Source organism: Enhydra lutris, unplaced genomic scaffold, assembly GCF_002288905.1.
Source record: "Enhydra lutris kenyoni isolate GAN:26980312 unplaced genomic scaffold, ASM228890v2 scaffoldscaffold97, whole genome shotgun sequence".
NCBI classification, from domain to species: domain Eukaryota; kingdom Metazoa; phylum Chordata; class Mammalia; order Carnivora; family Mustelidae; genus Enhydra; species Enhydra lutris.
The window spans coordinates 1,422,737-1,448,482 of NW_019154181.1; the positions used below are offsets into that span (position 1 = coordinate 1,422,737).

General features: G+C 56.3%; 1 protein-coding gene across 2 annotated transcripts; it reads left to right on the plus strand.

Annotated features, from left to right (window-relative positions):
* Positions 1 to 5,552: 5,552 nt before the first annotated feature.
* LOC111139245 (developmentally regulated GTP binding protein 2) lies at positions 5,553 to 24,752 on the plus strand. 2 transcript variants are annotated; one of them, XM_022491460.1, is made up of 13 exons: positions 5,553 to 5,754; positions 9,582 to 9,742; positions 13,732 to 13,821; positions 14,288 to 14,348; positions 15,933 to 16,023; positions 16,606 to 16,678; positions 16,771 to 16,861; positions 17,680 to 17,777; positions 18,165 to 18,241; positions 19,436 to 19,524; positions 20,311 to 20,369; positions 23,534 to 23,587; positions 23,934 to 24,752. In XM_022491460.1, the coding sequence occupies exons 1-13, from the start codon at positions 5,691 to 5,693 to the stop codon at positions 24,018 to 24,020; spliced, it is 1,095 nt and encodes a 364-aa protein (XP_022347168.1). In that variant the 5' UTR covers positions 5,553 to 5,690; the 3' UTR covers positions 24,021 to 24,752. The 2 variants fall into 2 exon arrangements, with proteins under 2 accessions (XP_022347168.1, XP_022347169.1); XM_022491461.1 differs by having other exon boundaries at positions 5,607 to 5,754; positions 23,534 to 23,571.
* The last annotated feature ends 994 nt before the right edge of the window (positions 24,753 to 25,746 follow it).

Below are 25,746 nucleotides of genomic sequence, written 5' to 3' on the forward strand. Positions count from 1 at the left end.
GGGTGTTTCAAAACCTACAGTGGCCACCTTGTCATTTGTTGCCCGAGGAATTTTATTATTTTTTAATTTTATTTAAGCTTTATTGATTTCAGTGATCCCTACACCCAACATGGGGCTCGAACTTGTGACCCCGAGATCAGGAGTCACACGCTCTTCCTACTGAAACAGCCAGGTGCCACCTCCCCCCTCCCCAAGGGGATTTTTTTTTTTTTTTTTTAGATTTTATTTATTTGAGAGAGAGAGAGAGAGAGCATGAAAGGGGCAAGGGGCAGAGGGAGAAGCCGGCTCCCTGATGAGCAGAGGGCCTGATGTGGGACTTGATCCTGGGACTCCAGGATCATGACCCGAGCCTAAGGCAGTTGCTTAACCAACTGAGCCACCCAGGTGCCCCCACCCCAGGGGATCTTCATTTGCAGAGGTGACTGAGTGATGAGAGAAAAGTCAATGCCGTTGAAAGGTTTTCATTACTTGTATTTCCCAAGAGGAGGGGCCATGCCACGTTACACAGGACCACGTGGGGAGCACCGGGTTTGGGCTAGGAGGCAGAAGGAGCAAGAAGAAAGCCAAGGCCAAGAGGCTTAGTTGGGGATTCCAAGGGAATGGCTGGTTGGGACCTGGCAAAGAATTTAGGATTGGCTGGCCCCGGGGCACCTGGGTGGCTCAGTCAGTTAGGTTAAGCACTGGACTCGATTTCGGCTCAGGTCAGGATCTCAGGATCTTGCCAACGACCCCGGCATTGGACTCAGTGTGGAGTCTGCTTGAGGTTCTCTCTCTCCCTCCCTCTCTCTACCCCTCCCCCATCATTGAAAATAAATAACTAAATCTTTAAAGGAAAAAAAAAAAAAAGAGGTCGGCCCCGGGAGGGGTTAGTGTGTCCTCAGTCAGCAAGGCCACAAATGGCAGAGCCTCGGGAATAAAGGAAATAAGAAAATACATAGTTAATACACTTGGCCCTGTGATGAGAAGATGCCAGAGGGACGAATCTGAAGACACAGGACAGTTATGTACTCCGGCAGCTAGAGAGGGACACCCTGAACTCTCAGTGGCTGGGCCTCATGGACGTTTGTGCACTTGGCAGAAGTTGGGGTGTTGGTTTGGCTCCGCGGGTCATCGAGGTTGCTCCCGGCAGAGGCTGTGGCGATCTTTTCATTATTTTTCTTAGAGAAAGAGAGAGAGAGAGCGCACAAATGAGGGGAGGGGCAGAGGGAGGGGGGAAGAAGCTCGAGCAGACTCCGAGCTGAACGCAAACCTGACACAGGGCTCGATCCCAGGATTCCAAGATCATGACCTGAGCTGAAATCAAGAGTCAGAGGCTTAACTGACTGAGCCACCCAGGTGCCCTGAGGCTGTGCCTTTTGTGACCCGCACCCTCCGTAATTGTCCTGGGCAGGCAGAGGATCAAATGGCTGGCTTCTATGGGCCGGGTCTAGAAAGGTCTTCTGTTGCTTCTGCCCATTCAGTGACCACACCCAATGGCAAGGGAGGAAAAGTGGCCTCGCTGGGTGCCTGAGGGGACACGGAGATCAGTTGGGTGAACAGTGGGTCGTTCTGGGTGCAGGAACTGGAGGTTGGCTTTGGGTGTGAGTTCTAAATACGCATTAGGTTGGGACACCTGGGTGGCTCAGTTGGTTGGGCGACTGCCTTCGGCTCAGGTCATGATACTGTAGTCCCGGGATCGAGTCCAGAATCGGGCTCTCTGCTCGGCAGGGAGTCTGCTTCTCCCTCTGACCCTCCCACTTCTCATGTTCATTCTCTCTCTCTCTCAAATAAATAAATAAATCTTAAAAAAAAAAGAGTATGCATTAGGCTTCCAACTGGTGAAGGATGTTGTGGATCAGAAACTCAGGAGAGGGTCTGGACTGGAGTTAAAACCGTGAGAGCTGTCAGCACCTGGGTGGGGTACTTACAACCACGGGTTGTCATGAGCTCCCCGAAAGAGTGAGGGGAGACAGAGTGGCCCTCTAACACGGAAAGCTCATGCACATGAGGAAGATTGGAGACGGTAGAAACAGCCAACGAGGCCAGAGTCGAGCCAGCAAATGGGTGTCCTGCAAGCCACAAGAGGACAGTGCCTTCTGGAGGAGGGACCAGCTATGTCCCTGGCCTGGGGGTGGACCATGAGGTACAGCTATGTGAAGGTCACTTTTCTGACCTTGATATGAGCAACTTTTGGGGAATGGTAGGGGCAAACTGGGATCAGAGCAGGTTCAGGAGAGAAGAGAGGAGAGAGCAGAGAGTGAGAATAAGTAGCTTGGAGAGTTGCTTGCTGCCCAAGGAAAGCAAATAAATAGAAAGTCATGGTGAGGGAAAGTGGCCAAAAGATTAGCTTTTGTGAGGGACAAATTTACTTTATTTTTAAAGATTTTGTTTATTTATTTGGGAGGGGAGAGTACAAGTGCGGGGAGAAGGAGAAGCAGACTCCCTGCTGAGCAGGGAGCCCGACGCAGGACTCGATCACAGGACCCCAGGATCATGACCTGAGCTGAAGGCAGATGTTCAACGACTGAGCCACCCTGGTATCCCAGCTATCTTGGTTCTGATTTCCATTTCCATTTCCCTAGTGACCAGTGACGTGGAGCATTTTCTCATGTGCTTGTTGGCCATCTGTAGATGTTCTTTGGTGAAATGTCCAAGTCCTTTGCACATTTTTAAAATCAGGTTGTTGGGTGCCTGCATGGCTTAGTGGGTTAAGCATCTGCCTTCAGCTCAGATCATGGTCTCAGGGTCTTGGGATCAAGCCCTGAATTGGGCTCTCTGCTCAGCAGGGAGCCTGCTCCCGGCCCCCACCTGCCTCTCTACCTACTTGTGATCTCTCTGTTGAATAAATAAAATTAAAAAATCTTTTAAAAATTCGGGTTGTTTTGTTTTACTTTTAGGACTTTTTTCTGTATCCTAGATATTAACCGCTTATCTGGGTATGCTATTTGCAAATATTTTCCCCCGTTTCATGGGTTGCCCCTCTACTCTGTCAACAGTATCTTTTGATGGGCAATCAAATATTTCTACAGTTCTAGTAGCTGCCTCTCCTGAAGTCTGCAAACTCTATTTCAAAGATTCCTCAAGTGACATGAACAAACCAGCTTTGGATGGTCGTGTTTGGGTTTGGAGGACCCAGACCTTCCAAGCAGAAAAGGCCAGCTGCCCAGAGAATGCCTGATATTTGGGTTGTCTCTTTTGACCCCCGAAGTAGGAATGATTCTCATGTAATTGAGGAAGAAATGGAGGCCCACGGGGGTAGTGACAACAGCAGAGATGCCAAGACTCTTGGGAGGTGAGTCATAGTTCAGAACACGTGTGTTTCCCCAAGGGTGAACCGGAAATGAACACATCTCCATGGGCATAAGCGTGGTGGAAAGGAAGGGAAGCCCCGGGAGCCACGTCATGTCGAAGTTGGAGGCAGAGAAGTGTTGGAGACCCACTCCTGGGCCGGGTCTCCTACAGGCCTCCACGTTGATGCAGGCCTCCCTAGGTCCCAAAGGGCTTTCACAGAATCTTCTTTCAGCCTTATGCAGAGATACCCTTATCCACGGTCGTGGGGGCGGGGAGCAGGTTATATCACTTGCAAGCAGTGGACTTGTAAATGAAAGCTTTGCTCTCAAATCTCAGCCCTGCCCTGAATAGCTTAAGCCACCATGTGCCTTGTAATTGTATAATCTTGCTTTCTAGAAGGTGGATGAGAACTGCAAACTCAAAGCTTAGGAAGGCCCCTCTCTAGCTCAGAGGCTGGCACACGATAAGCATCCAGTAAGTGTGGCTGGGATCTGAGGAGGCCGTGAGACCCACGGAGGAAAAATCACTTACAATGGCCCTGTCATTCGAGAACTTAATGGGCAATGTGCCTGGTGCCCATTTTCTTAGCAGCCATGTTTTTCCCCGTTTCTAAGATACAGAAACAGATTTGGAGAGGTTAAGATATTTAACAAAGCTCACGCTGTTAGGAGCCTCAGATCTGAACACAGTCATTTCTAAGGACACACTCTCCACCCCCCCCCCAACTTTTTCCTAAAAATATACAGAAGAGTTGAAAGAATAATATACTTTCAACTGTACATATCATACAGTATATAACATATTGACATACTGTTAACATATGACCACTTTAGCATGCTTTCTTTAAATGTATACGTGGTTGGAACATCTTAAAGTAAGATACAAACATCATGTCCTTTAGCCCTGATATGGACTGAATGTTCTTGTCCCCCCGATTCATATGTTGAAACCCTATGCCCCCAGTGTGATGTTACTTGGAGATTTGTCTTTGGAAGCTTATTAGGGCCAGATGAGATCACAATGGGATCAGTGGCCTTATAAGAACAGACACCAGAGGGGTGCCTGGGTGGCTCAGCCGGTTAAGCATTGCCTTCAGCTCATGTCATGGTGCTAGGGTCCTAGGATTGAGCCCCACATCTGGCTCCCTGCTCGGCGGGGAAGTCTGCCTCTCCTCCTTCATCTGCCTCGCCCCCTACTCATGCTCTCTCTCTCAAATACAAATAAACATTAAAAAAAAAAAAAAAAAAAAAGAACAGACACCAGAAAGCTCTTTCTCTCTCTTTCCCTGTGTACATGCACTGGGTAAAAGCCATGTAAGGACACAGGGAGAGGGTGACTGTCTGCAGTTTAAGAATAGGGCTCTCACCAAGAACCTAGCCATACCGCACCCCAACCTCTGACTTCCAGCCTCCAGAGCTGTGAGGAAAATGAAATTCTATTGTTCAAGCCATCCATGTGTGGTATTTTGTTATGGCAGCCTAAGAAGACTAAGACAATCCCTCAGTGCCACTGGGTACGTCTGCTGAGAATAAAGACCTTTTTCTACACAATCATACCCAAGAAAATTAGCAACGATGCCATAATATCTAACATCCTATCCAAAGTCAAATTTTCCTCAGTTGTCTTAAGAATGTCTTTTTATAGCTGCTTTTAAAATGTTACCAGATTCTAGGCGAAGTCTACACATTATATTTATTATCTTTTTATCTAGAACGGTCCTACTGTCCCGCCTCTCAAAGCACCTTCCCATCATTGGCAATGGTGAAGAGCCCAGGCCACTTACAAAATGTACCACTTTCTAGATTTGTCTGATGTTTCCTCGTGTCTAAATTCAGAGCATTTTTTGGCAAGAATTCCAGTAGGGGATGCTGTCTACTTTATAATGCATCATATCTTGGGAGGCATGATGGCAGGGGCTAAGGCAAAGTTGGAACACTTCGTTTATGGGGTAATGGGGATCCGCCGTCAACCTCTACCCAAAATGAGAGCCACTAGGCTTTCAGCTCGGCGCTTCTTGACACCAGAGGAGTCAGTTGTGCTTGGAACCTTAAGTTCAAGGTTCATCACCCAAAATTACTTCTCTGTCTCCTAATCTCTGCTCATGCCCATCACAGCCCTGGCCGCGAACAGCTTGGCCCCGCCCCGCCCCGCTCCGGGCCGTTCTGGACCCGCCCCAGCCCGTCTCGGCCCCGCCCCGGCCCATCGCGGGTCGCCGGCCCCGCGGGCGCAGCGGGCGGAACCAATAGTGTCTGGCACTCCGCTCGACGTCGTCCGTCCGGACTCTGAATCCCGGAGCGCCGGGCGCACGAGGACGCTGTTCTCCGTGGGCTTCCGGGCGCACGCAGTTCTGCCGACGCCGAGAGGGCGGAGTTCCCGGTTCCGCTGCCGTGTGTGTCGGTGCGCCGGGTTCAGCTGCCACCATGGGGATCCTGGAGAAGATCTCCGAGATCGAGAAGGAGATCGCTCGGACGCAGAAGAACAAGGGTGAGGGCCGGCCTGGCGGGGCCTTCCTTTCTGCCCGCCTCAGTTTTCCTGTCTGTAAAATGGGGGAACAACTCCAGCGATAGAGCTGAAGCGGGCTCGAAGGCAGCAGAGAAGTGCCAGAGACGTGACCAGGTCTCCCAGCGCACCCGAGGCAGGCAGGACCAGGCGGGATCCGGGTCCCAGCGCGCTGGTCTGATTGCAGACGATCGCTGTGAGATCGGCTCGGTGCCAGAGCAGGCGACCGGGTAGAGAAATCGCAGCCCACAGCCGGCGTCTGACCCAGAGAGAGGCATGGTCGGGCTTCAAACCCGGGTCTCCTGGCGGCTGGGCCTGGGGAGTCGATGCTTTCCCCTTTTGTACTGGGAAGCCCAGGAGGAGACCTTTCACGGGTACAGCCTCACCCAGCGTCTCGGGAACGGAGGCCATCAAGACTCGAGCCTGGCGGACCTGGGTTTGAACTCCAGCGCCACCCGTACGTGCTGTGAAAGCTTGGAAAGTCACTTCGCCTCTTTGAGCCTCAGTGTCCTCGTCTGCAAATGGGGATCATAACCCCGTCTCATCTTAGCTCACAACTCAATTAAACTAGATAGTGTATGCAAAGTACTAGGCACATGGTAGGCACTACGTATTTAAAGTTACCCCTTAACATCGATAGCATGTAATAAAGAATCAAATGTGGAGTTCAGATTGTAAGGGCTGGAGGCGATCGCAGGAGAAGAGCAGTGGGGAGAAACAAATGATGACACCCAAGAAGGCTTCCAAGAGGAGGTGGGACTTGAACTGGTTAAGGGGAGGGTACCCCCCGGTGAGGGGCACTGCTGAGGCAACAGCATGGCAGTCCAGGTGAGCATGGTGTGTTCCTGGGGCAGTTCTAGATCTAGAACAATCTAGATCAGAAGGAGGGTCTGGAATAATGGGAGATGCGATTGGCCAGGGTGGGTGAGGCCCCGTGCCCAAGCAGTCCTGCTGTGGAGTTGCAGAGGCAGGAGGTGGGGAATACTAGGTAGCTAGTGTCAGTGTCTGTCCTTCCCTGGCTCTGTGTAGTTCTGGAGGCTGAGAAGTTGGGGGGCTTCATTCATTATGTAAATCTTCCCCAGGCCCTTACTATGTGCTAGGCTTGAACACAGCGGGCACATCCTTGCCCTCCTGGAGCTGACCTTCCAGTGGATAGTCTTTAAATGAATAACCAAATAAACAAGATCATTTCAGCCAGCCATAAATGCCGTGATGACAAACGAGGCCAGTAGAGCAAGAGTGTGGGACATGGGAGCTGGGCCTACTAAGGTAGAATGATCAGAGAAGACCTCCATGAGTTGGGGACATCTGTGCTGAGACCAGAATGAGAAGAAACCAGCCATGCAAAGATCGGGGGCAAGACTGTTCCTGGCAGAGGAATGAATATCACTGAGGCAGGAACAGACTTGGCTTGGTCAGGGATCTGAAGGTCTGGGGCTGGAGTGCAGTGATGAGAAAGGAAAGAGCCAATCATGTAAGGCCGTGTATGTCATGGGAAGGTGACAGTTGTTTTCTCAGGCAGCGGGAGCTAGTCGAGGGTGTAAGCAGCGGAGAGACATAGTCCGATTTCGGTTTTATTTATTTATTTATTTGAGAGAGAGAGAGAGAGGGCACAAGCAGGGGGAGCAGCAAGCAGGGGAGAGGGAGAAGCAGACTCCCCACCGAGCAGGGAGCCCGATGCGGGACTCGATCCTATAACCCTGGGCTCATGACTTGAGCCAAAGGCAGATGCTCAATGCACTGAGCCACCCAGGTGTCCCCTGATTTCTGTTTTAAAATCAGTTTTAAAACTCCCTGTGGAGTAGCATCTACGAGGATCAAGGAGAGTAATAGGGAGGCTTTGGCGGTGGGGAAGGGGATGTAAAGATCATTTAAGGATTAAGACCTAGTCCTTCCTTTCAGAGGGGCTCAGAATCTTACCAGCTGGGATGACAAGAAGGATCAGATGAACCTGACGCTTGTAGAACCCATACTTGACCACTTCTTATCGCCACCAATTCACTCCTTCATGTGTTAGACATTTCCTGAGTACGTGCCCTGTGCCACTGGAAGCTGAGATCCTGCCCCATTTGAGTGAGGGAAGTAAAAAAAAAACAAGATAGTATCGGATAGTGATCAGAGCCATGAAGACAATGAACAGGATCATGAAGCCAAGAGGGGCCAGAGGAAGGGTGGGGGTTACCATAGATCATAATGACAACCAGTGATTACGGGGTGCTTATGTGTGCTAGTCATTGTTCTTAGCACTTTCTCTAAGGCTTAACAAAAGTCCAGTGGTGTGGTTTCTCCTGATAACATCCTGCTTTGCAGATTGAGACACTGATACACAAGAAGATTAAGTAACTTTTCCAAAGTTATGTAGCCAGGAATGGCAGGGTGGGTGTGACATTGCCCACCGCCCCCTCTGGCTGGGGAGGGGAGCCCTCTTTGAAGAAATGCTATTTGAGCTGAGCCTCGAATGTTGAGTAGGAGCCAGCCCTGGGAAGATAAAGTTGCAATAGAAGGAATTGCAAATGCAAAGGTCCGGGGCACAAATAGTGTCAGCTTGTCCTGAAGAAACAAGAAAGCCTCTGTGGCTGGAATGCAGAACATACGAGAGAGTGGAAGGGGGTGTTGGAGAAGTAGTGAGGGACCACGTTACCTAGCCCCAGCCTACTCTTGTAGCGAGGATTTGGTAGCACCTCCTTTACCATCAGGAAATGCAGCTCCCCTTGGATACTGTAACTTTTGTATGCTCAGAATTTGAGAAAAATCAGTGTAATGCCCTAATCATAATACAAAGGAGGAGAAAAAAGAAGGCATAATTAAAATAGTGTTGATTTCAGTATTTACATGTTGGGGCGTGGCCCAGACACAGTGATGTTACAACAAAGGCGTGAGGTGTTCACACCTGGGCAGCATCACAGGGCATGTGCCGGCCGTGATGCAGCCCAGTGCTCAGTGTGTTGTGCTGGTGATTTAAGCACCCTACAAGAGGTCTGGGATCCCCAGATGGTGAGCACCTCCAGGTAAAGTTTCCAACAACACATGCTAGAGTCTTTCTTTAACATGCACAGAAGTCGTATTCCTGGAAATTTCAGTGTTTATTGACACTGTAAAAAAAAAAAAAAAAAGAAAAGAAAAGTCCTGTGTTGCTGTGTGAAACAGAAGGCTCTAGGCCCCAGGTTTTTCCTCTGCAAATGTCTTAGGGCTGTGAAAAGTCATATGGAACATGGGACGATTGATGGCTGTGCCAGACTGACTCACACTTTGTAGGGCTGCGGGCTTCCCTGGTCCTTGCCTGATAAATGCTGATGGGGACTTCACCATCACACCGACAACAGAAAACATCCCATCCCTCAAACTCCCCCAGGGAGTGCTGCTGCCCGGGTTGAGATCCACTGACTTGTGGTCCTGTGGTCTCGATAAGGAGACTAGCTTCTATCCTAAGTGAAGTGAGGCTAAGTGGGCCTGTTAAGCAGAGGGTGTTTTCTTCCCCGATCTAGTTCTTCTTTTTTTTTTTTTTTTTTTTTTTTTAAAGATTTTATTTATTTATTTGACAGAGAGAGATCACAAGTAGGCAGAGAGGCAGGCAGACAGGGGGAAGCAGGTTCCCCACAGAGCAGAGAGCCCGATGCGGGGCTCCATCCCAGGATCCTGAGATCATGACCTGAGCCGAAGGCAGAGGCTTTAACCCACTGAACCACCCAGGCGCCCCTCCGATCTGGTTCTTGATGTTTCCAGCCAGCATTTGGCTGAATGTGGGGGCACACCTACCCATGGGGATTGGAGACCCTGGATACTTACCTTCCGTCTTGCTTTACGTCCTTCAGCCACCGAGTATCATCTGGGTCTGCTGAAAGCAAAACTCGCCAAGTATCGGGCTCAGCTTCTGGAACCGTCCAAATCGGCCTCATCCAAAGGAGAGGGTTTCGATGTCATGAAGTCGGGTGACGCCCGTGTGGCGCTGATTGGATTTCCCTCTGTGGGTAAGGTCAGTGATGGTCAGCATGGGCCTTGGGGAGGAAGCAGGTTGTCTTCCAGACACGACTGTCCAGCGCCTTCTCTCGCTGCCTTTCTGAATTAGCTCCAGGGACCGAGAAGACCCAGCGTCCCCCAGGATCCGGTCCCACCCCTTTGTCATCCTGCCATGGCGACCATCGTTGCCTGTCTCTGGGAGGAGCGTTTCTGCTCAGTCTCAGACCCATCCGTCACATACAGACATTTACTGAGTGCGCACCCTGGGCCGGGCCCTGGTGATGCGGGAGCAAACAAGATCGTTCTGTCCAGTGAAGAGGCCGCCAGATACAGGCTGAGGGAACAATGACCAGGTGGCTTGGACAGGTGCTGGTGGAGCAGCTTTTAAACCAATTCAGCTAGAAGGTGTTAAGCCCGTGCCTCTGTGCCATGCACCAGGGGGAGGCCAATAACAGCTACTGTCACTTGAGTGCTTGCTGCCGGCCGAGCCGGGTAGCTGTGCTTTGTATGGGTTTGGTTTTATTTTCCCCTCTGCCTGGATCATGGGTGTGTGTATCACAGGAGGTGGGGATTGGTCTGCGCTCTGTCCACACACACACACCCACACACACACACACACACACACAAGATGGGATTGTAGCTGCACTGGCCGCTGGCATGTCCACTTCTCCGTGGCTGTCTGTCCCATTCCTGCAGTAGAGTTCCCTCACCCCATAATGGCTGCCCAGAAGCCCCCACTGTGCCCAGAGCATCCTCACAGTCCGCTCCTTCCCTCACGCGCCGATCGCGTCCTAGAGCTGGTGTTTCTGGAGGATGCGTTCCTCCAAGGCCGCCCAGGGGCTTGAGGTAGCGGGTTTTAAAAATACCAATCAGCGCTGCCATTTACCCTCTGACGCAACACTGACTGACTCCAGGTGGGGACAGTTGGGAATGTCTCCGAGCACCCGCTCACGGACGCCCACATGGGGAGCTGTGTCAGCATGGGGCTGTGGGCCAGGCCACGGACAGGGTAGAGGAAGACCACACTCAGTGTCGAGGTCTGCAGGCTTCCTTCCTGGGGACTCGTAGGTGCCTCTGACTCTTTGGGAGTGCCCCTGTCCCGGGTGGACTTTATCATCAGTACTGGTGGTGGGCGGGTGCTGGGTGCACTGCCCCCTTGTCCTCCATCCGTGTGGGCTCAGGACACCGCATCATTTCGGTTACCATCTAAGCCAGGTGGGACGAGAAGGGGAACGTTGCTGGAGGTGGAAGTGACACCAGGCGCTAGACATGAGCCACTGCCTTCCGTGGCTCCTCCTCCTCCGGGCCGTTGGCGGTTTCCCCAGGCGACGCCTTGCAATGCTCAGCATCAAGCCTGAGTGTGCCGTCTGACATGCAGCTTCCCCACCGGGGCTCAGATCCCCGTAGTAGTGTCGGGTGCTTATGACCCCTCAACTAGACAGAAGCTAGGCACAGAGCAGTGCAGGGGCCTCCTGCAGCTGCAGCTCAAAAGGAGCTTATGCCCCCTCTGGGCGGTGGGGGGCCCTCGGGAGAGTGGGGACCGCCCCCACGTGTGCCCTCTGCCGGCTGAACACCCTCATGGTCTTCAGTCCTGGCGGGGTGTCCAGATCCCTCTCTGTCTCTTTGGCCGTTTCTCATTTTCTTCTGTGTACTAGAAATTTCCAAACACGTGGAAGAGGTTAAAGCAGAGTACGGCGCACCCGCTCTCCGAGTCCGTCCGTTTCGCCATATTGCTCCGTCCCTTCGGATTTGGGTCTGTGCTGGCGTTTGCGGTTTTCTTCCTGTTTCGACTGACCCATCTGACAATAAAGTACAGACAGCATGCTTCCTGACCTTTTGCCCCAAAATATTTAAGCCTGTGTCCCTAAAGAATAAGGATATTTTCCTTCGTAGCCATGAGCTATCACACCAAACAAAACGAACAGTAATTTAGGGGTGATCTAACGCCGGGACCGCACTCTGATTTCAACACTCACCCCCAAACGACCTTTGAGGCTACTCTGTCCCAACCAAGGTCCATTCCAGGACCGCATGTGGCCCCTGTAGGTGTCATGCCTCTGCCTGCTCTACTCTGGAACGGTCCCTTTTGCCAAGACCTGAGCTCTAAAGAGACCAGACAGCGGCCCTGCAGAGAGTCTGTGCTCCGGAGGTGTCCGCTTGCTTCCCTGTGGTGTGCTTCAGCCGACTTGTCTGTCTCTTATATTTCCTGGGAGCCGAGAGTCAGGTGGAGACCTGGGACTTGTGGCCAGATTCTGCATAGGAGATGGGGCAGACCTCATTTTGTACCATGCCAAAGAAAAACCCCTGACCACTGGTTGCATTTCCAGAATGGCTTAGGGGGAGGCATGCCCTGTGTCCCTTCTATGTGGTTGCGTCAGTGTCCCCTCAAGTCCAGGTAACTAGAAAGTCCGCTGCAAGGTGCTGCCGCAGTGGCGTGTGGCAGTCAGTCCCTGTCAGTCCCTGTCAGCATCCCCTTAGTGACCTTGACGCCAGTGAATTGTCCTTGCCTAGGAGGTTTGTTAGCCGTGGTAAAATGTCAATTTTCCAGTTGTCTTCCTCCTTCCTCGCTAATTAGCTGATGTTCCTCTGGGGAGTAGCACTTTCTCTTATCGGGGTCAGCTCTTTGGTTTGCCTGAAAAAGTTCCTGGAAAGGCAGGACAAGTGCATTTGTGCTGCTGTTAAATGACCAGCAAGATGTTGGGGTCCGAGCTGTCCCACAGGGTGACCAGTAACTGTTTTTAAGCTTTAATTCTTGAGGTGTTGTGATGGACTCCATCAGTTTTCACCTGGTCTTGATTTTACTTCCAACCTGCCAAGGACTTCTTTTCCAAGCCCAGGCTGGGGGAAGAGCTTTGTTTACCAAGCGTGCCCTTGAGGGTCTGGCCCTGTGGCCAGTCCTGTCACCCTGCTGGGGACTGGGGCTCTCCCACCAGGGGAGGGCCCAGGCCTCCCCCTGCAGAGACCAGACAGGGTCAGAGTGCCCTTCTGTTGGCCTCCAGCAACGGTCACTCAGCGTCTCGGCAGCCCTGGCTCTCAGGGTCACCCCACTTACTCATACTTGTCCGCCCCATCAGGTTTCTATCTGTCCTTAGATTTCTAAGAGTGTCTGGATTTGAGACCAAGGTTTCCTTCAAGGCGTGAGGGTATATGAGTGGGATGTGCCCCCAGCCTTCCTGGTTGCCCGAGAGGCAGGGTCCATGTGGCCCAGTCACAGCTGTGTCTCGGGCTCTCTGTTCCTGGTGCCCTGCTGACAGGGCTGGGGCCAGGGGGCCCGGGCTGGGTTCTTCCCCCTCTGGCTCTGCCCATGGCTTTGCTGGCCCTCTGGCCTACTGCACCCATTGCCGTGGCCTCACCACACTCTGGGCTCGACACACCTTGGGCCTTATCTCCTTCCACCCCACGCAGCCCCCAAGGTGGGGACCGAGCAGATGGCCAGCATGCATATGAAGGACTCAGAAGCTCAGAGGAAGAAGTTTCTTCCCCGGCGGAAGCCTGGTCTCTCTTAACTCCCAGCCAAGCCACGGCTCTAGTCCCACAGTGAACCGTGGCACAGGCATTCCTATCCAGATCCTTCCCAGCTCACCCCTTCCTGCCTGGCAACACCTTTTCCTGCCATCTGGCTCTGCCTCAGACCACATCTGTCCCCTTGCACATCTCACCCCTCCCTGGGTGAGCAGCCGCTCTGAGTGCTAGGGGCTGTTGCCTGCTTAAAGCTCTCTGGGGCCCAGGAGGGGCTGGCGGGTTTGGTGGAGCGAGGCAGGGGGCTCCGACTTAGGAACCGGTTCCCTCTGGCCATGTGAGACATGTTGAGGCTTCCAAAGAAGGGGGTGCCCTCTCGTGCCCCACCTGCCCTGGGCAGGGCCACAGGTGACATTTCCAGCCGTTGAGGCTGAGGCTGAGGAGGGAGTCTGTGCTGCCTGTGTCCAGCAGGCACCCGGCCCCTGGGGATCCTCTCAGGAGGCTGGGACAAGACTTCTCACTACAACGACCTCCTTTTCCTCCTAGTCCACCTTCTTGAGTCTAATGACCTCCACAGCCAGCGAAGCCGCGTCCTATGAATTCACCACCCTGACGTGCATCCCTGGGGTCATCGAAGTAAGTTGGGGCATGCTTGGTTCCGGAAGGGGAAAGGGTGTGTGCTCGGGTTTGCGGTGGTGTAGATGGGTGTCGTGGGGTGGGGGTTGTCCGTGGGGAGGGGGAAGACTCTGAACTGAGCTGCCTTGCCCTCAAGCACTGGCACTTCTTGCCAGTACCCGTCGTGCTCCACGTCCCACACCGCCCCAGCTTGGGTCCCTTGTTCCCGGCTGGCCGGATCCCTCTGGCTCCCGTGAAGCTTCAGAGTTTGGGGCCGCTGGGGTCCCAGGGCCTGGAGCCTCCGCGGTGCAGGGACATTTCTGTGCAGTGCTCTTACTGTCACTGGAGAGCCCCTCCCTGGCGGCTCCTCAGCTTGCGCGATAGCGTCTGTGCCGGACTGGGTTGGTGACAAGGCCGGGGTCCTGGGGTCAGGCAGGCCCTTCCTGCAGGGACTCCTCCCCTGACCGTCTTCTCTTCCCCAATACAGTATAAAGGAGCCAATATCCAGCTCCTGGACCTTCCTGGGATCATCGAGGGCGCAGCACAAGGTAGGAGGTGGGGACAGGCGGGGGGGAGACAGGGTGGACCTCGGCACCCCAGCCCGCCCTCTTCCAGAGCCTGTTGGGTGTCCTGGCCTCATTGTTAAAATCGGATGTGGCTGCGGGGCGTGATGGGTCGGGGGAGGCTTACAGCCGCTCACACCGCTTTGGCCTCATCTCATCCTGGCTGGCCCCATCTTAAAGCTGAGGAAACTGAGGCCCCGTGGGGTTAAGTGACTTTCCCAAGATCGCGTAGCTCACCTAACGGGTTTGAATTCACTCTTCTACTCCACGGGCTCCAGCGTGGCCCTGCAGGGACCCCTACAAGGAGTGGACAACTGTCACTTGTGCTTCTTGTCCTAGAGCCCTGTCCTTTGTCATTTCGGTTCTGTGTTCTGACATGGGAACATGCCTATGGATTCTGGTAGCGGGGGGTGGGCTGCAGCCTCGCAGAGATGGGAACCAGCTGACAGTTCTCTGGCAAGTGACGGGCTCTGTGCTGGCTGCTGTCCCGATCCTCAGCTGGCCCTATGACTTAGCAAGTGTCACCATTTCCTTTTCGTAGCTGGGAGAAGTGTCAGGGATGACAGATAAAGGGTCTGCCCTGAACTGAAAGGGGCTGCCACTCAGGGGCAGAGCTGGGGTTGGCGCCCACCTGTCTGGGTCTGCAGCCCTCACATGGCTGGGCAGCAGGGCCTCCTCCCTGGGGGTCCATTTGCCGTCTCTGCCCTGCACCCTCCCGTACCCCACTGTCCTCATCAGGGCAAAGTCCGTCCCGCCTGCTTGTATTGGGGCAGAGGGAGTGGCGATGGTCCCCCAGGAACCTGCGGTCCCTTCTATGTCGTGGGGTTTGGGGGTGGTCTGGCCACAGTGGGGGGCAGTGTGCGGATAGCGTCAGGAGGCAGCTGGCCCATGAACGTCACTGGGCCCCAGCCCCTCTTTCTCAGGAGGGAGGCCAATCATGGCGGAAATCTGTACTAGATCCTAGTGCTGTGACCTTGGCAAGGTGCCTGGCTTCTCTGGTGGCCTCGTAGCCACAGGGTCTGCTCCTTATAAAGTGGCAGTCCCCACAGCATCCTTCCTGTGGCATCTCGTGTGATCCCCTCTGCAGCCCTCGGAGTGGGGCTGGGTCATAGCACCTGTTTCCAGAAAGGGCAGATGTGTTGAAATCCTCATACCACACTAGCTTTGTGATCTTGGCCAAATGCTCGAGTATCTCTAAACGAGGTCTCAGTTTTCTCCTCTGTGAAATAGGTGTGATAATGCTGCCGGTACACGATAGTTTCGAGGACTAAGTGAGGAAATGTTCATGAAGCACTTGGCAGGAGGCCTGCCGCATGGTAGGGACAGGGGAGAACGGTACTTCTCCGGGGGTGGCAGTGTCACATCGCCTTCTCTCTACAACAAGCCTCCGGGAGTAAGACAGCACGTGGAACAAAGAACAGGGCCCAGGAGATCCCAGCCCAGGGCCGGCACTGGCAGAGACCAGGGAGGAATGTTGAAGGACCAGAGTCTGGGGCCCTGTGGGCTGGGTGCAGGTCACACACGGCCTGCCTCTGTCACCATGACACCGTGTCTCTCACACCCATCCAGGTAAAGGCCGCGGCCGGCAGGTGATAGCTGTGGCGCGGACGGCAGACGTTGTCATCATGATGCTGGACGCCACCAAGGGAGAAGTGCAGAGGTCTGCAGGCTGGTGCGGGGGGTGGGCTGATCTGGGGAGGGCCCTGGACGGGCTCATGGGACGCTGTGGCCCAGCTGCTGTGACCCTGAACTCATGATGGGTGGCCCAGGGGGTGCTTGGGCCTCTCCCACATGGGAGCAGCGGCAGGCCTGTCCACAGGCTAAACCTGTGTGGTCCTCCTGGAGCATCCTCTTGCAGAGGCTTGCGTCTGGCACGTAGACGTCTGGAGACTGAGGGCTGTGCTGTGCTGGCAGAAGCCTCTGCCGCTGGCCCCTCGCCAGCACAGGCCGTCCTGGCTCTGGTCCCCACCTGCCAAGGCCGAGGTGCCTCAGTTGCTGCCCAGACCCACGAGGAGCCCGGCCCCAAGCCACAGAGGCTTTGTTCATGCCCTGACCTGCTGACCCCTGACCGAGGGGCACACTGGGCCTCCCTCTGCCTGCCAGCAGCCTTGGCTTGCTGGGCTCCTCGTCGGGGGTGAGAGGGCACTGGTCTCCCTCCGGGTGGGCAGAGGCTTCTGATATAGCATGGAAGCCGCCCGGCCTGTCCCTGGGCACTGGCGAAGGTTTGCCACGGCCCCGCCAGGTCTCTGCTGGAGAAGGAACTGGAGTCCGTGGGGATCCGCCTCAACAAGCACAGGCCCAATATCTACTTCAAGGTGAGGCCCCTCTCACTGGGAGGCCAGGCCCGGGCGGGATGGGGACGACTGCCGCTGCCCCTCAGTGAGCAGCTCCCCCTTCTCCTCTCCAGCCCAAGAAAGGCGGCGGCATCTCCTTCAACTCGACAGTCACGCTGACCCAGTGCTCAGAAAAGCTGGTGCAGCTGATCCTGCATGAGTACAGTATCCTTTCCCAAAGCAGCACAGGAGGGGCAGCGGGAGTCGGGCGCCTTGTGGCCCAGGATGCTGACACACCACACCCCAAGCTGCCCCGGAGCCATCTGAGCAGCCGCCAGGAAGGCTGCAGCCCAGTGACATGGAGCACTTCCTGTCCCCTTTGCCTCCATGCTCCCCAAGCTGCAGGCTGGTCGGGCCACGGCCGTGCACTCAGCAGTGCCTTCCTGACTCCCTGCACGTTCTGGGACTGGTAGCCAGTCATATCTGGGAGGAAGGTGACATGGTGAGGGAAACAGCCCCTGAGGACAGCCTGGATAAGCCTCAGGGAGAACCAAGGCCTAGGTGAGTGTCTGGAGGAACCTGGAGGATAGGGCAGAGCCCCAGAGGCAGAGAAGCTCAGGACATGGAGAACTCTCCATGGGACAGGCTGTCTGCAAGGTGGTGAGGCCCCTGTCACCGCAGGTATGAAGCAGAGGCAGGGAAGCCTCCGGAGGAGAGTGCTGCATGGGGGCAGGTGGGTTAGGCTGGTGCTTACAGACAGCGCTCGTGGCCCTGAAGCCTGGGGTGCCGCTGAGCATTCTGGCAAGTGCGTTTTTCTTCTCGCCTGGTAGGCGAGTGAAGCCACCGACTAAACTTTACGTGTTCTGGTTTCTGTTGAGAGTATGAGGGCGCTCCCCCACTTCACTGTCTTGTAAAACCTCCAAGGCAGAGGAGCTCCGAGGTCCCTTTCGGCACTCTGTTGCTTGCCTGGCTGTTTGGGCCCCTCCGATGCGGGAACCTGGGGGCTGCTGGTGCACTGGTGGCCCTTAACCCGAGCCCCTCAGAGATCTTCAACGCAGAGGTGCTTTTCCGAGAAGACTGCTCCCCGGATGAGTTCATTGACGTGATCGTGGGCAACCGGGTGTACATGCCGTGCTTGTATGTAAGTGGGGCCGGCCCCCCGGTGCATGTGCGGGAGGGCTGACCCCCATGGGAGGCAGGCGGCCCAGAGGAGCGGGAGGGGCCTGGAGTTGCTCCGCCCACCCACCCCCTTGGGGCTGTGTGAGGCCTGCAGACTATCTAGCTTGGCACCTGGGCTCTAGTCCAGCCTTCCCTTCTGGGCGTGGACAGCAGCCCCAGGCCCCCACAGCCTTTCCCCATTCTCGAGGCACCAGGGAAGGGAGGCCACTGGCATTTGCCTCCCTGCCCGTGTTGCTGCCGCTTGCAGAGGGAGGAACTGTGGGCCGAGCCAAGGCATTCGAGGACCCATTTCGTGCACTTCTTTGTTCCTTTCCCTCCCTAACACCTACCTCCCTGGTCTCGATCCTAGGTTTATAACAAAATCGACCAGATCTCAATGGAGGAAGTGGACCGCCTGGCCCGGAAGCCCAACAGTGTGGTCATCAGGTGAGCACTCGGCTGCCCCGAGCCCTTCGTGTATGTGAGCTCGTCAGGCCTCCCAGGCACCTTGGCCACACAGGCCCCCCCATGTGCGCCCAGGGCGGAAGAGACCCATCTGAGTAACGGCTTTGACTCTGGAGTGGCCTGGGCAGAGTGGGTGATGCGGGGTGGGCTCTGGCTAAGAAAATAGAAGGGAAATAGTGCCACCTCCGTAGAAGGTTCATAATCACTGAGGCCTCAGAGCCGGCCTCAGAAAGCCCACGGGTGTGAGCCAGCTCCTCCTGATCTCCGGAAGACGGGGCTTCCAGCAGCGGCAGCCTGGGGGGTAAAGGGAACTCAAGTCCTTGGGTGGGCGGGGGCCATCCTGGCTGTGGCCCCCAGCCCTGCTTGGAGTTGGGGGTCCTGGGGTGCTGCCTGCACCTTGGCTGAGGACTGTTTGTTCACTCCTCACCATCCCTACAGTTCCCTCCTCTGGGAAGCCTGACCTGGGGGCTCTGCTCTGCTGGCTGCCCAGCTCAGACAAGGCTCTCTAGCCTCACAGGCTTATGGGGAGCAGGATGCTGAGTGACCGAGTAGGGTGACTGGTGCAAATGATGGGTAAGGGTCCTGGACCATCTGCTGGGCATTTCCAGCTACCGCCAAGGGCAGCAGAGAGCGGGCATCCTTCCCAAAGAACAGCTCAGTTCCTCTCCTGCTGTGTCCCGGGCTCCCTTCAGGGGCTGCGGAGAACATATCTTCCTCAAGGCGTGAGGTCACCTCCACACCACACCTTCACCTGCTGTGCTCACAACATGTCACGCTCAAGGTCATGTCTGTAAACGATCAAGCCAGGGGCTGCCCCATCATAGAAATCCCCACCGGGCAGCCCTGTAGCCACCAGTCTCCCAGCAACTGTCAGGAGGAGAGCCCCCCTCCAGGCGCCCTGCATCCCTCAGCGCTGCTGTGTGCTCTCCACAGAGCGCCACGGAGAGCCCCAGGAGAGACAGCTGAGCTCTCCTGGGCATGACCGTAGCTGTGACCAGAGGCGCCCGCAGCTGAAGTGTCAAGCTGCTGTCAGATCTGCGGGCTTGGTTCCCACGGGTGCCAGACGGGCTGCACTGGCTTCGGTGCAGGTTGTCATTTGCACAAGTGAGAAAGCAGGGAGCCCCGGTCTCTGAGCCCGTGGGGGCTGCTCTGACCGACTGCCTTCGTCCCTGGCAGCTGCGGCATGAAGCTGAACCTGGACTACTTGCTCGAGATGCTTTGGGAGTACCTGGCCCTGACCTGCATCTACACCAAGAAGAGAGGACGTGAGTGCGGCGGCGGGCAGCCCAGGAGACGGGCTGAATCCCCCTCCCGATGGGGCGGCCAGGCTCTGCCCAGTACCCCTGACTCAGCTGGTCCGTACAGATTGCAGCTTTTCTCCCATCTCACAGCTGGCACTGCCCTCTGCCCCGGGCTGCTAGAGACCATGGCTGAGCTTTTGCAGTAAAGAATGCTGCTTTCTGGGGCTGCCGGTCCTGAGGATGCCCCGGGTTGTGGGGGGGTGGTGGCTAGAGGCCGGCCTGTGGTTCCCCATGGGCTACAGTGATCCCCCCCCTCCCAGCCTCCTCTGGGTCAGGACCTGAGGCACGTGAATACAGGGGAGCCTTCACCATGTGGAGTCTCCCCCCACCCCCACCACCTCTCACACCCTGTGACCTTGCAGCTGAGTTCTGGCAGTTTGTGCAGCCTTGACCTTGTCATCAAGGAAGGAGCTGCAGCTGCCCCTGACTGGTTGCCAGCAGCTGTCACGTCTTGCCAGTGCTGTCCAGATGCTCCCCGTGACTGGACTTAGGGCCCTTGTGTCTGATGGGGTTGCAGGCCGCCTGAGTCCTGGACGTGGATTTATGTTGATTTCCTGTGTTAAAGTTAAGGTTGCAGAACACCACACAAGGACCTGTAGGGAGGGTGTGCCAAACGGCGAGGGAAAGGGTAAACCAAGGCTGAGGGCTGGAAGGGCCTCTGTCCCCTGATGGAAGGCAACCACAGAGTAGCTTGGGGCCTTAACTGTGGTTGCCTCCCTGTCCCCCCACCTCCAATCTCTACCTTCGCAGAGAGACCAGACTTCACAGATGCCATCATCCTCCGGAAAGGGGCCTCCGTGGAGCACGTGGTGAGTTGCCGAGTCATGTCCAGACAGCGAGTCAGGGAGGTCACCGTGCCCCCGATGGGGTCTTGTCGAAGGCCCTCCCAGCCCTCTGCTGGCTTGAGTGACACCAGCTGCGGTAGCAGAGTGGCCGTGGGCAGGCCCCAGAGTGAGACCTGGGGTCACCTCTCAGCCACCATTCCCAGCCTGCATAGCAAGCCTGCAGGCCTCGCCAGAGGCAGGGATGTTCCGCCCACCCTGGTGGTGGCTAGGGTGTGCGGTTGCATGAGGTCCCCAGCAGCAGGCCGGGCACTGGGAAGGTCCGGGAAGTAGTGGTCATCCCCATCCTGTCACATCCTCGCGCCACAGGCCTCTCAGAGTCCCTGTTCTCTCAGATAACCCTCTCAGAGTCCCCTGTTCGGGTGCTCCACCATGGAGAGCTGCTGCCCCGGGGAATTTCTGTATTGTTAACTCCAAGTTGTGTTTCCCCAGTGCCAGCCTACAGCTCAGAGTTACCACCTCCCTGCCCATAGCCCCTCTTGGTTTCCTCTCCCCCGGTCAGCGCCCCCCACAGCCCTCCCTGTTCCCACCCCACCCCCCAATAGCTCTGAATGCTTTTTGCACTCAACACACATTTACTGAACACTGACAGTAAACAGAGCAGCCCTAGTTCCAGCCAGAACAGGGTCCTTCGGTGGCAACAGATGCCAAACACCCAATGCCTGAGTCAAGAAGTCACACCTAAGGGGAAGTGCAACAGAGTGAGGGAACGGGGAGTGACCCTGAGTCTACACAGACAGGCCAGATGGTCTCGGGGAAGGGGACCTGATTGGGTCTGTAGATCAGGGAGGACCTGACCTTGAAGAGTTAGGGGTGGTGGAAGCCCTCCCAGGCAGAGGAGTGAGGTATGCAAAGGTCCTGAGGCAGAGGGGCCCTAGGCTGAGCCTGTGGGCTCCAAGGGGGAGGGTGCAATTCCAGATCTGGAGTTTTGTTGCAGGTCCAAAGGTCACGCGTCCCTGAATATGACCTTGCGCCGTCTCTTACAAAGGCATATGGGCCCTGTAAGAGCCGGTGAGGGCCCAAGAGCCTGGAACAATGTGCCAGGCTTTGGTTTTGAGGGGTTTTGTTTCCCATCTAGCTCATTTCTTCTCAGGATCTGTATGGTGGTCAGGTGGTGGCCTGGCCTGCAGGCTGGGCTCCTGCATTCGTTCATTCAGCAAGCCCAGCCCAAGGCCACTGCCAGCTAGAGGCCCTGATACAAACGGATGGGGCTCGGCCTTGAAGGCTAGCATGCCCGGCAGAAGCCACATCCCTTAGATGACTCATAAGGAGCTCCGTGGGAAGGTCCCTGTCCCTACAAGCCTGTGTCAGAACCTGTGAGTGAGGTGTGTCCTGGGGACCGAGCAGCTGTTGGTACAGGGGGACCCCCGGGTGCTGGCCCTCGGTGGGGTTACCCTGCCCCTTCTGTGGGTACTTTCCTCCACCCTCTCAGGCCCTGGCTTCTTGCCCAAGAGGATGTAGGACTTCAGCCACTCTCGGGAAGAAAAGCGGGAGATAGCAGGAGAATGATTTTCTAGGCAGGGGGAATAGCAGGTACAAAGGCCCAGAGGCAGGAGCAGATGTGGGGAGTGCTGGCTGTTTGCCATCAGCTGCACAGAGGGTCAGAGGCAGGAGGTGCTAGACCCAAGGGTGAGAAGCGCCCAGTGGGGTGGGAGGGGCTTTGGGGGCCAGCTCCAGAGCCTGGACTGTGTCCCCCACAGGCGTACTCTTCAGTGGTCATGTTCTCCCTGTTCGCCCTCCCCACAGGTGCCTCCCTCCTGGGACACCCAACTGTCCCAGTGCCACAAGGTATAAACAAGGAAGCCTGCCTAGATGCTGATGGCAGGGACCCAAAGTAGAGGAACCAGGGAGACATTGGAGTCAGGCAGACGCAGGATCATACCCTGGTTCCCCCATCCTGGGTCAGCCTCCCAGTGTCTCAGTTTCCTCTCCGGGGTGTAACTGACCCCCAGGCTCCGGGCCTTTGTGATACACCCAGCCCTGGTGTGTATTCAGTGACAGCTGTTGAAGGCTTTGCCTCCAAAAGGGTCACAGGCCGTATCCCCCGCCGAGGCAGCGAGGACCTTGATGGGCTCTCAGCGGTGAGAGGTGCGGTGGGCGCAGGGGAGCAGGAGTCCCCCCATCATCAAACAACACCATCTCTCCCCCAGTAGAAAAGATGGCCTGGGATGACCTTCATTGTCCCTAACTGCTAGAGACAAGTACAGAGAAAGACACAGGAGGCCCAGAGCAGGTGGGAAATGCTCTTACAGGCTCAGCATCCTCGCAGGAGCGGGGCCGAGGGCTCAGGGCTCTGAGCAGGACCTATAAGGCTTGCGGGCACATGGGAGGTGAGGCAACACCACATGGCCTTCCCTCTGGCCCCCCTTCCACTGCCCCCGCTCCACTCTGCAACCAGGGGCCCCCGATCTTGGGAAGAGCTGCCTGCCCCTCCAAGGACCCCTGCTTCTAGCTTCCTTTTTTTTTTTTTTTTTTTTTTAAGATTTTATTTATTTATTTGACAGAAACAGTGAGAGAGGGAATACAAGCAGGGGGAGTAGGAGAGGGAGAAGCAGGCCCTCCACTGAGCAGGGAGCCTGATGCGGGGCTCTATCCCAAGACCCTGGGATCATGACCTGAGCTGGAGGCAGACCCTTAATGACTGAGCCATCCAGGCCCACTTCCAGCTTCCTTTAAGAGCTCTGGGATTCCTGAGGCGGGGGTGGATGACGTCCTGGGTGGGAGGCTCCAGCTCCCAGCTGTGGCCAGGAGATGGGGACCAGCTGTGGTGACTCCAGGTTGAGGTGGGGTGTCCTGAAAACCACCCCCACCCATCCGAAGGGGCATCTGCCGGGGTTGTCATTCAGGCAAGGCCAGCAGAAGGCTGTTGACAGCCAGATCCAGGCATCTTCTAAAGGCTTCGAGAACATTTCTAATGGGCACCACAGCTTTCGGGCCAGACTGGAAGTGGGAGCATCAGAACAGCCTGCTGCTTGTGGCTCGATCCTGTGGTGTCCACAAGGCCACTGCTCTCTGAGCACCTGCCTGGGAAACTGCTGCCGCTTAGCACACCCCTGGGGCTTGGGGGTGTGGCCAGGCGCGGGGGGCTTGGGTTCTGACTCCTCTCACTGTCCTACTCTCCCATCCTCCAGTGCCACCGCATTCACCGGTCACTCGCCAGCCAGTTTAAGTATGCACTGGTGTGGGTAAGTCTCTGGGCCGGAGATGGGTGGGGTCACACCCAGCATCGCCCCTGGGTTGGGCAGGAGCATGGCATCTGTGCTGTTTTGCCCGGTGTCCCGGTTTGGGGGCCTGCATGCTGACTTGTGCTGGCCTCTCCCACGTTGGGATCCGGGGATGGTCAGACTCCTGGGGACATTGTCCTGTCTGCAGGTGGTCTGCCAGTGCTGTGGCCCCCACTTCAGACTCTGGCATTCCCGTCCCCCCAACATACCTACCGCCGCACCCGCCATCCTCCTGTCATAGCTATTCCGGGCTTGGCCCTGCTCAGGACAGAGGCTGACATGGTCCCTCTGTCTGTACCCCGCCTAGGGCACCAGTACCAAGTACAGCCCGCAGCGAGTGGGCCTGACCCACACCATGGAGCACGAGGACGTCATCCAGATTGTCAAGAAGTAGTGCCTCCTGCTGGGCCCCCTGCCTGCCCACCCTGTCTCCCCGGAGAGTCGGACCCAGCCGGACACACCAAAGCCCAAACAGGAAATAACATGCAAATACATACACCCCAGGAAGGGGTCTCTCAAGTCTCCACTGTTTCTGGAAGTTTCTTCAGTAGACAGATGATACAGAGTGTATTGGGGCAGAGGGACATGGTTGGGGAACTTGGGCTGGTCTGGTGGCATTTCCCATGAGACTGGCCCCTTGGATGGGGATTCTGTGTTTGGAACCCCGGGCCTGCACCCTACACTTGGCCCCCTCAGGCACTGAGGGGGCACCCCGCCCTCCTACCCTGCAGCCAGGGCCTCATGCGGATGGCTCGCTCAGTGCTGGGGCGTGGAGCCGAGCCTGCCCGGGTCCCAGGAAGCTCTGTTTCTGGTGGGGCGCCTTGGGCCTTCAGCTCCCGCCGTCCTCTCTGGCACTTGAGGAGGGGCTCTCCCAGGACAAACCCTCTGCCCCACCCCAGGGCTGCTCCATGATGGCTTTAAGCCCCAACTCATGCCCTCCACAGCCTGAGGAGCCCTGATGTACGGCCCTCCCAGGGCCGCCCCTGCCCAGAGCCCACGACCCAGGACATACACGGATGCCGGGAGTGGCGGCTTCGGCGTTGGGTTTCTGTACTTTTTCTCTAAGCCCCTGGTCTTGGCTCTCCTTTCTACAATAAAGAGTGGAAACAATCCCTGTTCAGACTGAGGACAGTTCTGTCAGTTGGCTGGACTCTGTCACCAGGCTAGGTCGGGGCCAGCCACGAGCCTGGGGATCCGAGTATGGGTGGAGTTCTGGCTGTGGGAGAGCAGGCCCAAGTCTGGGGTGCAAAGGAGAGTGTAGTGGACCTCCAACGTGGTCTCTGCCCTGGCGGGTGGGCCAGAGGCCACAGGCCCCAGATGTGGCACCTCCCAAGGCTAGGCCTGGCTGCCAAGGTGGGGAGAATTCTCAGAAGGTCCTTGTGGCTTTTGGGGTGGCAGGGAGGCTCCCCCGGGAGAGCAAGGTAGCCAGGTCTGTCATCTGTTACCTCAGCAGGCAGGGGCGGATGGGCCTTGGTGTGGGGCCAAGGAGGGGCAGCACGTGGTCACTGAGCCCCTACCTGCCAGGGTGGGTGTGGGGCCGTCCCAGCAGCCTGGTCTCCAGGGGCAACAGCATGTCCTGGGCTTCCACAGCTTGTGAGCGCGCAGCTGGGATTTCAACTCCAGCTGGGGCTTCTCAGCCACAGGGGAGGCTTCCTGGAGGAGGTGGGCCTTTTGGGAGTAACAGGTTTCATGGGGCTCCCAGGCACTGGGCTGGCAGGAGACAGCGAGGGCTCCCCCCGGAGGTCTTCAGGTCCAGCTGGGGTGTGGAGCAGGCCCCCTGCCCTGCTTTCCAGGCTGTTCCTGGCTCCTCTGTCAGCTGCTTGGGCTTCTTTCCTGAGACAAAACAGGAATAATAGACATCATTAAATATACATGGAGCCCCAGGCGGTCGGTGTGGTGGGCTGGGCCTCTCTTACCCGCAACACCGAGCTGCTGTGCTGGGCTGGCCATGTTCCTGGGGCCACCCGCAGGACCCCCATTAGGCGGCATGCAGGCAGGGAGCAGGCCACAGGACCCAGGTAAGAAGACCCCGGCCCCAGGCCCTTGGGGTCTGCCACAAGTACCTCTCCCCAGGCTGCAGAGAAGGGAAGAAGGGAGAGGGCAGTGGCAGAGCTGGGCCT